The sequence below is a fragment of the Dipodomys spectabilis genome, unplaced genomic scaffold (assembly GCF_019054845.1).
Source record: "Dipodomys spectabilis isolate Male_0828 unplaced genomic scaffold, ASM1905484v1 ptg000157l, whole genome shotgun sequence".
NCBI lineage: Eukaryota > Metazoa > Chordata > Mammalia > Rodentia > Heteromyidae > Dipodomys > Dipodomys spectabilis.
In genome coordinates, this window is record NW_024870834.1 from 24,288,600 (window position 1) to 24,303,539 (window position 14,940).

Below are 14,940 nucleotides of genomic sequence, written 5' to 3' on the forward strand. Positions count from 1 at the left end.
CCCCAATTATAAAGCCCTACACTTGAACTTTTTTTTGGGGGGGGAACCCTCCAAATTTCCAATCGCCTCGCCCGGCCGGGTTGGCGAAGCGGAGCCCAGGCCGGTTGGAGAAGTCAGAGGAAGGTAAAGTTGGGGAGGCACTTGGAGAAGTTTCAGGGGCGCGCGGAGGGCGGGGGGCGGTGGCGGGGGGTGGGGAGAGGGACGGGACGGGACGGTTTGAAGATGGAAACTGCGGCCGGGGCGCACAGCACGGGGCTTTAGCTCCGGTGTACCAAAAAAGAGAAAGTCGAGCCCGCCTGGCTGTCCTACCAAAAACACACCCACCAAAAACAACAAAACAACAGGAAAAAAAAAAAAACCCCAACAACACAGCAACCAGAACCCCGAAGGGGGTGGAATGGATGATGTCACAGAGCGGCGCTCGGGGCCGACAAAGGGGGGCGCGCCCCTCCCCCGCCCCGCCGCGCGGCCCCAGGGAGCGGCCCCGAGCGCCGGGCGCCCAGCCCGCGATCTCCAAACTTTTCCTCTTTCAGAAAGGAGAAAAAAAACAAAAAAAAGTTGTGCGCGCGCGGCTTCGCGTGCTTTTCTTTTCTTTTTTTCTTTTTTTTCCGCCTTCTTCCCTCGTCTCCCCTCCCCCTTCTTCCTCTTGAAAGTTTCGTCCCGCCCTCCCCCCTTCTGCCCGCCCCTCTCCCCCCCTCCACCCTCGCCACCCCACCCTCCCGCCTCCCCGCCTGACCGCATGGCTGATTCAACCTCGGTGTCAATCAACTTTTTTTTCCTCCTCTTCCTCATTTAAATAACTTTAAAGCCCCTCCTCCTCCTTCCAACCCCCCCCCTCCCTCCCCCCCTCTCCTTCCTTCCCTCCCTCCCTCCCCGCCTCCCCGCCCGCAGTTCACCAAATCTGAAACTTATAAATTGGGCTTTGCGCGCCGCAGCCCGGGAGAGTCAGAAAGGCGAGGGGCCCCGGGAGCAGGCGTGTGGGACTCCTGACCGGAGAGCCGGAGGCTGCGCCTTCCCCGCACCGGGATCTCCACGCCACGCCACGCCACAGCCTCGCCCTTGCCCCGTGCGAGCGCCCACGATGACCACCACACTCGTGTCTGCCACCATCTTCGACTTGAGCGAAGTTTTATGCAAGGTAAAGCGGGGCGGAGGTTTGCTTTTCGAAGTAGATTGTCTTTTGCTTTAAAAAAAAACAAACACCAATATCTGTAGAAACACCACCACCACAAAAACACCAAACACACTACCAGTTCGGGTGTTGCAGAGTTGGAGATGGCGGGAGTTCCTGGGCGCAGGGTTTCTTTCACCCTCTGGTGTCCCCTCCTTAGTTTGAAGGAATTTGGCCCGGCCTTCTGCTGTCTTTTAAGAGTTACCACAGTTCCTGCCAGGGTTATACGAGAATCCGAGAAGCAGGGTTTTTTTTGGGGGTGGGGTGGGGTGAGGGGCCCCAAAGTGTACGAGAACGGGGCTGCCCAAGAGAAGCAGAGGAATGACTGGGATTGGGACAAGATTTGAGGAGTTCGTTGATCCCTACTTTGTGCGGCTTATTGGAGCGCTCTGGGGTCTTGGTGCGGCCGGGGAGGGTCCAAGTGAGTACCGGCCTGCGAGGTTGGGGTTGGGGATTGGTTGGGGGGGGGGGTCCCTTTGCGAGGAAATGAGGATCAAGACTTGGGGATGTTTCCCCCTCTGCTTTGGGGGAGCGGTTGGGGACCTCTGCGAGGAAGAGACAGGCCAAGAGTTGGGAGTTCAGCAAGATCTCCCAAAGCGCGTTTGTTCGTGGGGTTTGTTAGTTGGTGTGTCCGCCCCAGCGCGGCTTAAACTCCAGCCGGAGGCAGCGCGTAGATCGGGCTGCAGATTTTGGGGTGGAAGTCGGTTAACACCCCCCTCTCCCCTGACTGTGTTGCGAGGTGCTGTGACTCCTCCGTTGAGGGACAAGGGACGAAATGCTGCCCAGACTTAAAAGAACCTGGCCAGTCAAGGATTTGAAGGCGGGATAGCTTCCCAGCTGAAACCACACCAACGGAAAACACGCAAAGTTTTAAATCCGGAGTGCGGCTGAAATGTCCAAGTTCTTTGGCGGTTGTTAAAACTTTTTTTTTTTTTTTCTCAGCCCGCCCCCGACTCCCCCTCCGTTTGAAAGGATGAAGCTTCTAGGCTGCTTTTAATTGCCGAAGTGTTTTTGCCTTCTCTTAAACACGTCGGGTCATGTCGCTCTCTTCCCCCAGCTTGCTGCGCCTGTCCGTGCAGCTGCCAAAGCCCCCGGGGCTGCAGGGTTGGGGTGCAGTGCAGGGACGCCGAGGAGCTGGAGAGCAACATCAAAAAGTTTGAAGAATTCAGATTCCTCCTCTTCTTGTGCCTTTAGCCCTCGTGGGCTGCCTGGGCTCCCGGGCCCTGGTCTCTCTTCTCACTGTTTTGATCTCAGTTCTTTTTCTTTCACCTCCCTCCCCTCTCTCCCGCAGGACTTATTTTTTTTTTTTTTAAATGAACCTCATTGTTGAGAACAGGCCCACTACTGGGTTCCTATAATCAGTGCCCGGTGGGGTGGTTGTGGTTACAGGCTTTACAGGTTCCTGATTCCTTGCTGCTGATCCTAAGGGACTAACTAGAATTTGCACAATGACACTCACATGGGCCTGGAACTAACTCCCAGATTTTGAACCCATACCCTTTCCAAGTCATAGGTACAGTTTGGGCAGGTGACCCTGGTCCCATTGGAACAAACCCTGCCTGTGCCCAGCCCTGCTGTCCCCCCTCCCCCTTGACTGGGAGGTGGGTGGGGGTGGGGTCTGGTGCTTTTTCTCTTTTCATCTGCAGCTTTGGTTCAAGATTAAACACTGGTGCCCTTATCCAGGCCTCTTGTTTGGAGCCGGGAGACCAAGTGCAAAGGCATCTATCTTCTCAGGGAAGGGGGTGGGGGGATGGTGGGAGAGACTCCTGCCCTGGGCGTCCCTTGCAGGAGTCTGGGACCATGTGTTTGTGTTTTCAAGTACCACACACTTCTGCCCCAACCCCAGGCCAGTTCTTCCTCTCTTCCCCCACCCCTAGCCAGCAAAAGCACAGGCAGTCTGAAAAGTTGTTGGCAGCCAAAGGAAGGGAACACTTGTGAAGGGGAGAAAGTTGCCAGTCCAGGGCCCGATTGTGGGGGAGGGGGCTAGCGGCAGAGCAGAGTCTGATTAAGAGGAGAGTCTGCTCCTGTGTAGTCTTCTCTATGGGGTTTACCCAGTTTTTTTTTTGTTTGTTTTGGGGTTTGGCTAAGGGGAGGGGAATCTGGAGAGGGCTGCCTGGCATGAGATATTCTGTATTTGGGCGGGAAAGAAGTTGGGGTTGTATAGATGAAAGTGGTACCTTTAGGGACAGAAGATAGACATTTAAGGGTACAACATGGTGTGGAAGGCATGCAGAAAACAATTTGTCACCCAGGCCAGAATTTTGTGGTTTCTTTTTAGTGGGGCTCAAACCAACCCAGGTGTCTGGTACTGGGGGCGGGGAGGGGAGAAGCAGAGAGAGAGGATATCTTTGGGAGGAGAGCCTAGGCCTCTCTTGAGTTTGGAGGAAGGGGGCCGTCCTGGGACCGCTTCTTCTGGCCTAGTGGATGTTCTCTGTCACTGACCAGCCTCTTTTCCCCTCTTTTCTTCCTCCAGGGTAACAAGATGCTCAACTACAGTGCTCCCAGCACAGGGGGCTGCCTGCTGGACAGGAAGGCAGTGGGCACCCCGGCTGGTGGAGGTTTCCCCCGGAGGCACTCTGTCACCCTGCCCAGCACCAAGTTCCACCAGAACCAGCTCCTCAGCAACCTCAAGGGTGAACCAGCCCCGGCCCTGAGCTCTCGGGACAGCCGCTTCCGAGACCGCTCTTTCTCAGAAGGGGGTGAGCGGCTGCTGCCCACTCAGAAGCAGCCCGGAAGCGGCCAGGTCAACTCCAGTCGCTACAAGACGGAGCTGTGCCGCCCCTTCGAAGAAAACGGCGCCTGTAAGTATGGAGACAAGTGCCAGTTCGCGCACGGCATCCATGAGCTCCGCAGCCTGACCCGCCATCCCAAGTACAAGACCGAGCTGTGTCGCACCTTCCATACCATCGGCTTTTGCCCCTACGGGCCCCGCTGCCACTTCATCCACAACGCCGAGGAGCGCCGTGCCCTGGCCGGGGCCCGGGACCTCTCCGCTGACCGTCCTCGTCTCCAGCATAGCTTTAGCTTTGCTGGGTTTCCCAGTGCCGCTGCCACCGCCGCTGCCACGGGGCTGCTGGACAGCCCCACATCCATCACCCCACCCCCCATTCTGAGCGCCGATGACCTCCTGGGCTCACCCACTCTGCCCGATGGCACCAATAACCCCTTCGCCTTCTCCAGCCAGGAGCTGGCGAGTCTCTTTGCCCCTAGCATGGGGCTGCCCGGGGGTGGCTCTCCCACCACCTTCCTCTTCCGGCCCATGTCTGAGTCCCCTCACATGTTTGACTCTCCCCCCAGTCCTCAGGATTCTCTCTCGGACCAGGAGGGCTACCTGAGCAGCTCCAGCAGCAGCCACAGTGGCTCAGATTCCCCTACCTTGGACAACTCAAGACGCCTGCCCATTTTCAGCAGACTTTCCATCTCAGATGACTAAAAAAAAAACAAAACAGGGTAGGGAGGGACCCCCCCCCCCTTGCCCCTTCTACTCCCCTTCCTGCTGTACCCACATCCTAGACCCTCCTCAACCCCTTCCCCACAGCCCTTAATATTAACAAGGTTAAGCTCAACCCCTTCCCAGAACCTTGGAATGACCCATCCTTCTCCCTTACCTTATCTATCCCCCCCTCCCCCCCAAAAAAAAAAATAAGGACAAGTCAAATTTGTCAGTAGTTTATTCTGGCTTGAATTCCCCTCCCCCCTCCCTCCAGTTTATATAGCCCACTTAACTACGCAGAACAGACAAGTCCTATATTCATCAGTAGATGCCTTGATATTTTTTCCCCTGGCTTAAGCCTTAAGTGCCAAATCACAAAAGAAAAAGCAGTTAACAGTTTACAGAAGCAACTTAGTGCCTTGTAATCTAACTTTGTCACTGTGACTACATTACCTCTTTAGCGCCAGGGGGCGCCCGTGGGCCTCCCGGAGCCTCTGCCCAGGGGGAGGGGGGGAGACCCAGAAGCAGCAGCTCCCCCCACTGGCTACACAAATGCACCTTCCCTTCAGTCTCCCGCACACTTCTTCCTCCCTCTTCCCAGTAGTTGCCCCACCCACCCCCAGTTCTTGCTGGAGTTAGGAAACCTGTCTGATATTCAAAACCTTTTCCAGCTTGAACCCCTGTTGACTAATCTTGCCTGGATTTGTATAGGTCTGCAGGAAGGAAGATCGGAAAAAACAAAACAAAAAAAAACCACAAAAAAAGGATGAAGATTATTTTGACCTAAGTGGGACTTTGTGATTTAATTTTTTTTTTTTAACAAGTGGGGAGAAGGGGAAGCTAGATATGGACTATGAGAGACTTGATCTTGGTGCTAAAGTTCCCCAGTTCATATGTGACATCTTTTAATGAAAAACGTAATGGAAAAAAAAAATGAGAGAAAAGCTTAAAAAAAATGTAAAGGGGTGAGCAGTTAATGGTATTCATTCCACATACAATATCTGTGTAAAACGATTTCCTGTAGAAGTAGCTTTAATGGTTTTTTGCTCTGGAATACCGTAGGTCTACCCTTAGCACTCACGCCTGCTTTTTTTTTTTTTTCCCTGGGTTTTAAAACTTCATATAACTTTCAGAAATTGGAGAGCAAAAAATTTTGCTTGTCACTGCACATCAATATAAAAAAGCTTATTTAACTTATCAAAACGTATTTATTGCCAAACTATGCTTTTTTTGTTAATTTTGTTCATATTTATCGGGATGACAAATCCATAGAATATATTCTTTTATGTTAAATTATGATCTTCATATTAATCTTAAAATTTTGTGACGTGTCTTTCCTTTTTTTTTCCACAGTTTTAATATATTATTCTTCAACAACATTTTTGTAACTTTACACTTTTTTGGTTATTTTATTTTAAAAAAATGAAAAATTAATTTAAAAAAATGCAAAAAACTGTTGGATTATTTATTTTAGAAATTACCCCCTTTGTGTTGGACTGCAAATTTTCTTTGTCTTTAGGCCTTTCACAAGTAGGACTGAGAATGTATGTAAAAGTTCTATGACAGCACAGAAGGAAAAAACCACCTTTGATGTATAGCTTCTAAAAGGGAAAAAACAAAACAAAAAGGAAAACCTTTTGACTTCCATGTACCCATCTCAAGACATTCCGCTCACAGATTTGAGGTTCTGGATTCTAGGTTTGGAGTTTTCCAATGTTAGCATAAAACAGAACTAGTGCGCGTGCACGCGCGCACACACAGACACAGACACATAAAGATGAATGTAATTATTATTCCTCTTGCTGGTCACTACCGTTGCTTTCTATTTCTCTTTCTTTGTGTGAACTTATTTAAAAGAAGAAAAAAACCTTTTTGTAACGACTATTTGCAGTTTAAAGAAAATCAATAAACCCCGTTTTTTGGTTTTTTTTTTTTTCAAGAAATACTGGTGGTGGAGCTGGTTTCACTTGGTGTGGTTTTGTCTTGCCTGGTGGTTGCCCTCTGTCTTGAGCTAGGTGGGTTGGTTGGTCTCTGGTGCTGGTTTTGAGGCAGGGGTGGAGGTGTTTCGCCAACGAGCCTGTACTTCCTCCTGCATTGCTTCAGGGGATGGCTTGATGGTTTGGGCTAAATGGAGAAGTCTAGAGTTGTTTACCCTATATGAAGTCTCAGCTTCTTCCAGGGAGCTCAGAAGTCCAGTCTACCCGCCCAGCATGAGGCCTTCATTCACTTTGGGTGATGTCTGAGGTGCCAGTGATGAAGAGGACAGCACATAATCAGGCCTGGATTGAATGCTTCAGGCCTGTATCTCCCACAGGCATTAACCATGTCTTAAGCATTAACCACTTGCCTGGAAAAGACCAGAGTGGAAATGAAGGGATTGGGTTTGATTCATGCTCCCCTGTTGAGAGGGCTATTAGGTAGAAGTGGGCATCAATATTGACATAACACAAGAAGTTGGCAATCGCTCTCACCACCTTAGTCCTAATTATACCTCTGATGCCATGCAAAGTAGGTTCTAAAAGTCCCCTTGGAAATCTCCCTAGCCAGTATCAGGTAACCACAAATGATCTTTCCTCTGTAAGAGAGACCAAGCAGATCTTTGTAAAAAATCTCAGTCTCCTGCCACTAGAAGCTCAGTTTCCTCTTTAACTCCTTGCATTCTGTGGGGTTGAGCTGAATTCCCACAGCCGGTCTGTAGCAGACAGTCCCCAAGACTGCATACCTAACTGTATTCCACTGGTCAGTAGATACTGTGGGAGGTCTGGATGTGAGATAGAAAAATAGGGATGATTGCTTACTTCAGGGTGGGGGGGCTAATGGTTCAGGAAAGGAAAAAGCATCCATTCCTGCGACCAGAGTAAATCTAGGCCTCTTGTCAGATAAGTGGGATGTGACTGTGTGTGTGTATGTGTGTGTGTGTGGTGAAATCGGGGTGAATAGAGAGCAGAGGGGTCTAAGCTTACCTGTCAGGCAGTCCTGAAATTTCTCCAATGGAATGGGTCCCTAGAGTTAGATAACAAAGATAGAGGCATTGATTCCAGCAGGCCCTGCAGGGCCAGGTTGGTTACAAAGGCAAGAAGAGGCTCCCTGTCACTTGGGAAGCTGACTGTCCCCAGGCTTTGACTTCTTAGCCCACTTTAGTGTCCACATGGGGAATTCATATGGGCTTGGATTTAGGCCACCTGGGCCCAAAGCCTGCTTTCCTAATATCTAGATCTTAATAGGCTGAGGAAGCTACTTGGGAAAAGAAGACTTCTTTCAGGCCCATTAGTTCCCCAGCTTATTAAAAGATGGGAGGAGTCCTCAGCAGAAGCCTTGTGCTCTAGGCCACCAGAGACCCTAGGGAGGTGGAGCCCATTACTAGCAGGAGGCCTCCTGTGTTCCTCCACAGTTATGGAGGATAGGAACCACACAGAGGCAGCTGAAGCTAAGGGATATGTAGTGGGAAAGGCCAGATCTTTCTGGCAGCCAATTTCGTCGGGTGGCATAAGACCTTTCCATGCTAAGGACCCTGGGGCATCTGTTCTTTGGATGCCTCCACCTGGTCTCTCCCGGGTGACCAAGACCTCTCTGACTGCTAGCGTTGCACCCATGGCCTGGGTGTTGGAGCAGCTCAGTCATGAGCTACTTTGGCCTACTGGGCAAACCTATTTTTCCTGGCTTCTGCATTGGTCAGTGGCATTCTGGGGAGAGGAAGAACTTTTGAGTACAAGGGAGGATATGGGACAGACGAAACATAGGTTTGGCCACCACTTAGGTCTTGGTGTCTTGGTTATGGAGAGGAAGGAGGGCCATGGCAGAAGGAAGGATGGAAAGAAGGTTGTTGGAACTCTCGACCAGAGCCCAAGTCCCAGTTCTTAACGTGAGCTTGCACCGGGGATGGGTGATCAACCTGAGACTTTTCAGCTGTATATCAAGGGGCTGCTATGAGGATCAGGTGGGGCTCTTCCTACACACCAGGCAGTCTTTTAAGAACTTGGTGTGTTCACAATGACCCCATCAGGAAAATTCCATGTAGTCCTCATTTCACATATGGACACACTGGAGTTCAGGGTAATTTCTTTAGTTTGTCACATGGTAAGAAAAGGTCAGGACTTGATCCCAGGCTGCGTAGTTAACATGTTGGCATCTCACCGCTGTTCTATAGAGTGTCAGAGGCTGGCATACTGGAGACACAGGTCATGGTCCTTGGCATATGGTAATGTAAATCCACCAGGGTTAGCTCCAGAAGTTTGAGAGGCAGCAGTGGATTGGGTGAATGTGTACACACCCTCCCTGAGGATCATGATCTCATGTCCCATGAAGCCCTGCACTGGTGAGTTCGAAGGAGGGTCCTGGGGGGTGGGGGAGCAGGCCACCCCCTTGGACTTTCCCCTTTCTGCCTGCCATGAGGTGGCTTCTGTTAATGATCAACAGACCAAAGGGTGCCCAGAGGCCTGGGAGGACTTGGCCCTGTGCCCTTCGTCCCCCGGGGTCTCCCACCTCTGCACGTAGCCAAGCATTTAATCATGTCTGGCTGGGCTCACTGGAATGCTACCTGAGTTCAGGAGGTGAGGTGGTGGGGAGGTCAGCAGCCCCTGCCACCCCTCCCCCCGCTGGCTGCTTTGCAGATGGCCTGCTAAGGCCTGCAGGATTCAGAGTGCTGGGAGTCCGCCAGCACCTCGGCCTGGTCTTGAAGTCAGGTCATCACTGGCAGCTCCACCTCTGGCTGGGTATAAAGCTTGGGTTACAGGGAGCCCTGGCCTGAGGGCCTTCAGTGCTCTTTGGAGGAGTCCCAAATGGTTAGATCTGAGCTACCGTTGTTGTCGTGGGAAAGCAGGCCCTGAGGAGGTGGGGTAGGGGCTGCCCACGGGCCACTGAGTCTCAATACACAAGGATGCCTCTTCCTTTTGCGTAGGCTGTTTGCACTTGTTTTGAAATGTTGGCAAAATCCCCTAGTCTCAAGGTACAGGGCTGTGAGTGACGGCAGTCCCTGTGCTATCAGCTTTGTGGTCAACAAAAAACAAATATTGGCAATAGCTAAACCTAGGGCTGTTTTTTCTCCCATCTGAAGCCAATGTGCCTGACTCCCAGTTGTACTCATGACAGCATGGGGCCAACTTCTTTTCTCTTGTCTCCATTACTCCATGGGTAAGGGGCTACTTGTGAGTCAGAGGAACTTCGGTTGAAGTCCCCATTCAGACTCAAGGTTACTCTGACTGTAAACTCTAAGTAAGCAGCTTAAAGCCCAGCTTTACTCATTTACACAACAGGATGACGATGATGATGATGCTTATTATTCTTGATTCAAGAGATAGAAAAATGTAGCACAGTCACACAATGGAAGTCTACATAAAAGAACAAGTGCTATCACACAACAACATGGATGAATCCTACAAGCAAAGCCGAGTGAAATAAAGCAACTGAAAAAGAGCACTTATGAAGTTCATAACTAGTTAAAACTGATCTGTAATGCAGGTTTGATGACCAGATGGAATATATATGAAAAATTGAGCAACGCACTGAAGACTTGGGGACTTTAAGCTATTCCCCCAAAAAAACAATGAACCCACCTAAAACTCTTGAGTTGATATAAATGTTAAATAACATGCCTGAGAAAAGAAAAAAAGAAAGTTCAGTATCTGGTTCATGATAGAGACATCATGAATTTTGGCTATAGTAATAGCAAACCAGATGATGTTAGTACACTTATCTTCGCCTTTGTATTTTAGTTGAGTTTAGTTTGTTTTTTAGGACAGGGCCTTGCTCTGTGGTTCAATCTTACCTGGAACTTGCTATGTAGCCTAAGCTAACCTGAAACTCTTGATTCTACTGCTTCTGTCTCTTGAGTACATTCCCGATGAGTATCATCATACCCCGTGATTTGGCTGGGTAGTGGGATCTGAATCCCTGTACAGCTTGCATTAGGCTGTCCTGACCCCTCAGCAAACAGGTATGGCGCTATACAAAAGCTAAGTTTGGCAGAGATGGGAGGGAAAAACTGGGAGAGTCAGAGAGAGGAAAGGGGTGATATTGCCCAAAAAGAAATGTACTCTTTACTTGAGTTAGGTAACTCCCTGGATCTCGACAGAAGGATGCCCAGCTCAGTGAGTCCACCCAGTCACCCTAAGACCCTGGGGTGGCTCTCCCAGGACTTACTGCTTTGTGCAATTTGTCACAAGATTTAGCCTCAGTGCTCATGGAAGGACCCAAGGCTTGGGAGTAGACAGCAAGACAACACATCAAGTGATCTCTCTCAGGGCTGGGCCGGAGAGTACCTTCTTCAATTTTATACCTTGTCTCACCAGGCAGTCCTGGATTTGGGTCCCTGTTCAGCTACATGCAAAGTGTGTGGCTTGGGGTGAGTTCTATAAGGTCTGGGAGACTTGTTGTCCTCCTCTAAAGAGACACAGGAAGCATGCTTTCCTGGCCTACACTGCAGGACAGAGAAAGGAGAGGTTGAAAGAAGAGGAAGGACTTTGGGAAATGAAAAGCCCTTAGACAGAAGTTGTGTTGAGAGTGCAAGCAGCTTGCAGGCCTCAGAATTCCAGCACCTTCCTCTGGAGATGTTTTCTGTCACAACTGTCATCTAAGCCTCCTGCCTCCAGCTCACACGTGGTACGTATTTTTATAGGTGATTCTTTAAAATTTACAACACCGAAGTAACAGGAGCTAGCTCTGTGGAGGCTGACCGTGCAAGCCAGGTGCTGGGCTCAGCCTTCTGGCATGTGGTCACATCAGATAGTACCTGTCTGGATGGATTAGTACGAGCCCCATTTCACAGATGGGGAAAGCCAGGCTTGGGATGATTCATATTCCCACTTGCACACCTGTATACATGTCTAGCTGGAACCCAGGACTGTCTGATTCCAATTTCCCCACTTGGTAGAGGAGACATGTCAAATAGCATCACTCTTTCCCTGGTGACTCAGTCCAACTGCTCCTTCCCTAAGGTTTCTCTATCTCCATCACCTTCTCTGTAGCTCAGGGGTTGGGTAGCAAGTAGAAGCTGTAGGAACCCAAAGCATGATGTGGATTCACTGGCAGTGTACAGCAGCAGCCAACTGAAAACCAAGCCCCCTGCCTCAGTGAGTGATCCCATGGCAGAGGGGAACTCTATTTTCTCTCTCAGGGTGGTGCTGGCTTGCCTGATGGAAGCTGAAGACAATGTGAGAATCTAAAAGGATCCAGCTGATTCCCTTCAAATAGCTGCCGCCTGTGTGGGAATCCTATCGTCACAGCCGGTGGGCTTGTTCTGGAAGGCACTGCTGAAGTTGTTGCTCTGCCTTTTGGTCTCTTCTGTGAGATAGAATCCCTCATTATTTATTACATTGTACTACCCCGGTCTCCTTCACTCAAGGGAGAGCCTATTCCTGTAGTGTAGTCAGAGAAGAGAAACCATGGGTTCTCTGAGCTCTAGCCAGCAGCAAGTAACTAGGATGGAGGAGCCTCCCTCCCAGCACAGCCACTGCTTCAGGGATCCCCCATAACTCCCAGCTGGGAGTGGAAGAATAGGGCTCCAGCACCGGTCCAGGAAGGCCTTTTCCTCAGGTCTCTTTCTTCCTTCATTATTAGGCATGTCACTGCTCTGATCAGAGCACTTGGAAGCATGAGCAAAGCCAGGCAGTTGGCCTTTACCTGGACTCAGATGAAAGCTGAAAGCTTCTTGGCTTTGACGTGACCCTTGACCTCTCCTTCTCTCAGCATTGAGCAGCTTTGCTTGGGTTGGGACAGGACCTGCCTCTTCCTGCCCAGAGGCTGACACTTGAGATTCAAACAAAGCAAGCTAAACCCAAGCATGGTGTGTGTGTGTGTGTGTGTGTGTGTGTGTGTGTGTGTGTGTGTGTGTGTGTGTGTGTGTGTGTGTGTGTGTGAAGGATGGGGTGGGGAATTTCCTTTGGCATGTGGTCACTGTTATGGTGAGATTTCTAGGGTACGGGTCTACAGATAAAGGTGGGACGTTGGCTTTCTCTTTATAAATATGCATGGTGGATTGGAGTCTGCACCCACATCCACCCCCACATAAAGGCAAGTCTGGAGGCTATACGTCGGAGTGATTACTGAGCAGCCTGGCTTGGAGGCTGGAGGAGCTCAATCTTCTCAGTCTCTTGCTGTTGGTCCTGGATGGTCATTTCCTATTCCCAGGCTTCCATTTCCTTGTCTGTGGAATACTGGGGTTGAGCCAACGGAGTTCTTCCATGATTCCATGAATATCTTAGAAAGCAAAATGCCCAGATTTTCCTCTTTGGAGATGCCAAGTTTCCTCTGCCGTTCAAAACGATGGGGAGCCAGCAGTGTGGATGTTGTAAAACCCTGACTAGAGTTATAGGCGGAAGGGAGTTGGTGTGTTCTGGTAGTGAGGTCGGGTGACTCACACAGATGGGTCTGGGACTCTAGAAGTTGTTGGCTGAATGAACGTCCTTTGAAGTGGAGGTTTGAATCATGTTTATGAACTGTAGATTGAAGATTATGTAAGTCATCTTGGGGCTTGTTCTGTGTTCCCAGACACACACTGTTTTAATTGAAAACCTTGAAGCATACTGTTTTTAATAATACACACCTTGCCAGGTGCTGGTGACTCACACTTGTAATTCTGTAATCTCAGGAGGCTGAGATCTGAGAATCATGATTCAAAGCCAGTCTGGACAGAAAAGTGAGACTCTTATCTCCAATTAACCACCAAGAAACTGGAAGTGGTGCTGTGGCTCAAAGTGATAGAGTGCTAACCTTGAGCAAAAGAGCTCAGGCACAGTGCCCAGGCCCACAGTTCAAGCCCCTTGACAGATAAAGCAAAACAAAAACAACAACAACAAAAAACACACCCTATTTTAGAACTGTGCTTTGAATTTGAATATTCCCATTTCTCTGGCACTCAGAATGGGTTTACAGAGGGTGTAAGACCCAGAGAAGTCAACCTGGGCTTTGTTCAAACCTTTATGACAAGTTGAACGTGGAGAGTCTTAGCTGGTGAAACAAAAGTTAGGTGTGCTTTGGGCCCCCACCCCAGTGTTCCCAATACCCTATTCAAGCAGCTCCTCTTCCTTATACTGTATCATACCACGCTTAATATTTTAATACCTGTCACTCTGAAAGTTCACTTAAATTCTTCATTTATCTGTCATCATCTCACCAGAATGGAAGGTGACTATAACCAGGCTCTTGTTTGCCATTCTACCTCTAGTGTGGAAACCAGTAACACTTACTCTTAACAAACACAGCATTGGCTCCATCGAGCCCTTGGCCTAGACTTCCTAGTTTCTAAGAGCCCAGCATTCTCTAATCCAAGGAATTCAGCCCTGAAGAAGCCTGGGTGGATGTGTGAGGAAGTTGTAGTGTTTCAAGGTTAGTAAGTAGTGGAGTCAACGGGAGGAATCAGGCCTGTGGCTTCTCACTGGCTTCTGTCCTTGAATGAGTCACTCAATCTTTCTGGGTCTAGATTGCTTCATTTGTAAAAGGTGATTTAGACTTCGTTATCTTGCAGTCTCTTCTAGCTGGGATACCTTGTGGTTCAAGAATGCTGCGTTTGCACTCCTTCCTCTGTTCTCAAACTTGCTTGTTCAACTCTGTTTAATAGGGGTTCTAGGCCTATTAAAACAGAAAGAAAAGTAGCTTTGGGAACAACAAGTAAATGCAAATACAAATGAATGACTGTATTTGGCATAACAAATTATTAGGTCTACCAGTAGATTCTATATCATCAGTTAATACAGATTTTTTTTTTCCCAATGCAGGCATAAATTGACAAGAATTATTTTCCCCTGATCTACTGTAGCCACCCCAAAGCTATTAATATTGTCAGCCCCCTAGTACCATCAGGAGATTGTTTCCAGGCCCTTATGTGGACCCCAAACTCTGCAGATGTCCAAGTCTCTTGTTTAAAATAGCACAAGCTAGGAGTAGATGGCTCACACTTGTAATTCTAGCTACTTGGGAAGCTGAGATCTGAGGATTATGTTTTGAAACCAGCTAGGGAAGGAAAGTCTATTAGGCTTTTATCTCTAATTAATCACCCAAAAGCTAGAACTGGAGATGTGGCTCAAGTGATAGAACATCAGCCTTGAGCAAGGAAGCAAGGGACAGGCCCTGAATTCAAGCCCCGGGACTAGCACACACACAAAAAAATTAAGTAAGAATAAAGTAGCACAGGGGCTGGGAAGGTGGCTCAGTGGTAGAGCGCTTGCCTTGTATGCCTGAGGCCCTGGGTTCGATTCCTCAGCACCACATAAGCAAAAAGAAAAAAGCCGGAAGTGGCACTGTGGGTCAAGTGGTAGAGCGCTAGCCTTGAGCAGAAGAGCTGAGGGATAGGGCCCAGGCCCAGAGTTCAGACCCCACGCCCGGACTCCCCCCCCAAAAAAAG

At 49.4% G+C, this 14,940-nt stretch overlaps 1 protein-coding gene across 1 annotated transcript; it reads left to right on the top strand.

Annotated features, from left to right (window-relative positions):
- Nucleotides 1-922: 922 nt before the first annotated feature.
- Zfp36l1 (ZFP36 ring finger protein like 1) lies at nt 923-6,537 on the top strand. The gene is made up of 2 exons (XM_042692502.1): nt 923-1,138; nt 3,645-6,537. The coding sequence occupies exons 1-2, from the start codon at nt 1,082-1,084 to the stop codon at nt 4,602-4,604; spliced, it is 1,017 nt and encodes a 338-aa protein (XP_042548436.1). The 5' UTR covers nt 923-1,081; the 3' UTR covers nt 4,605-6,537.
- The last annotated feature ends 8,403 nt before the right edge of the window (nt 6,538-14,940 follow it).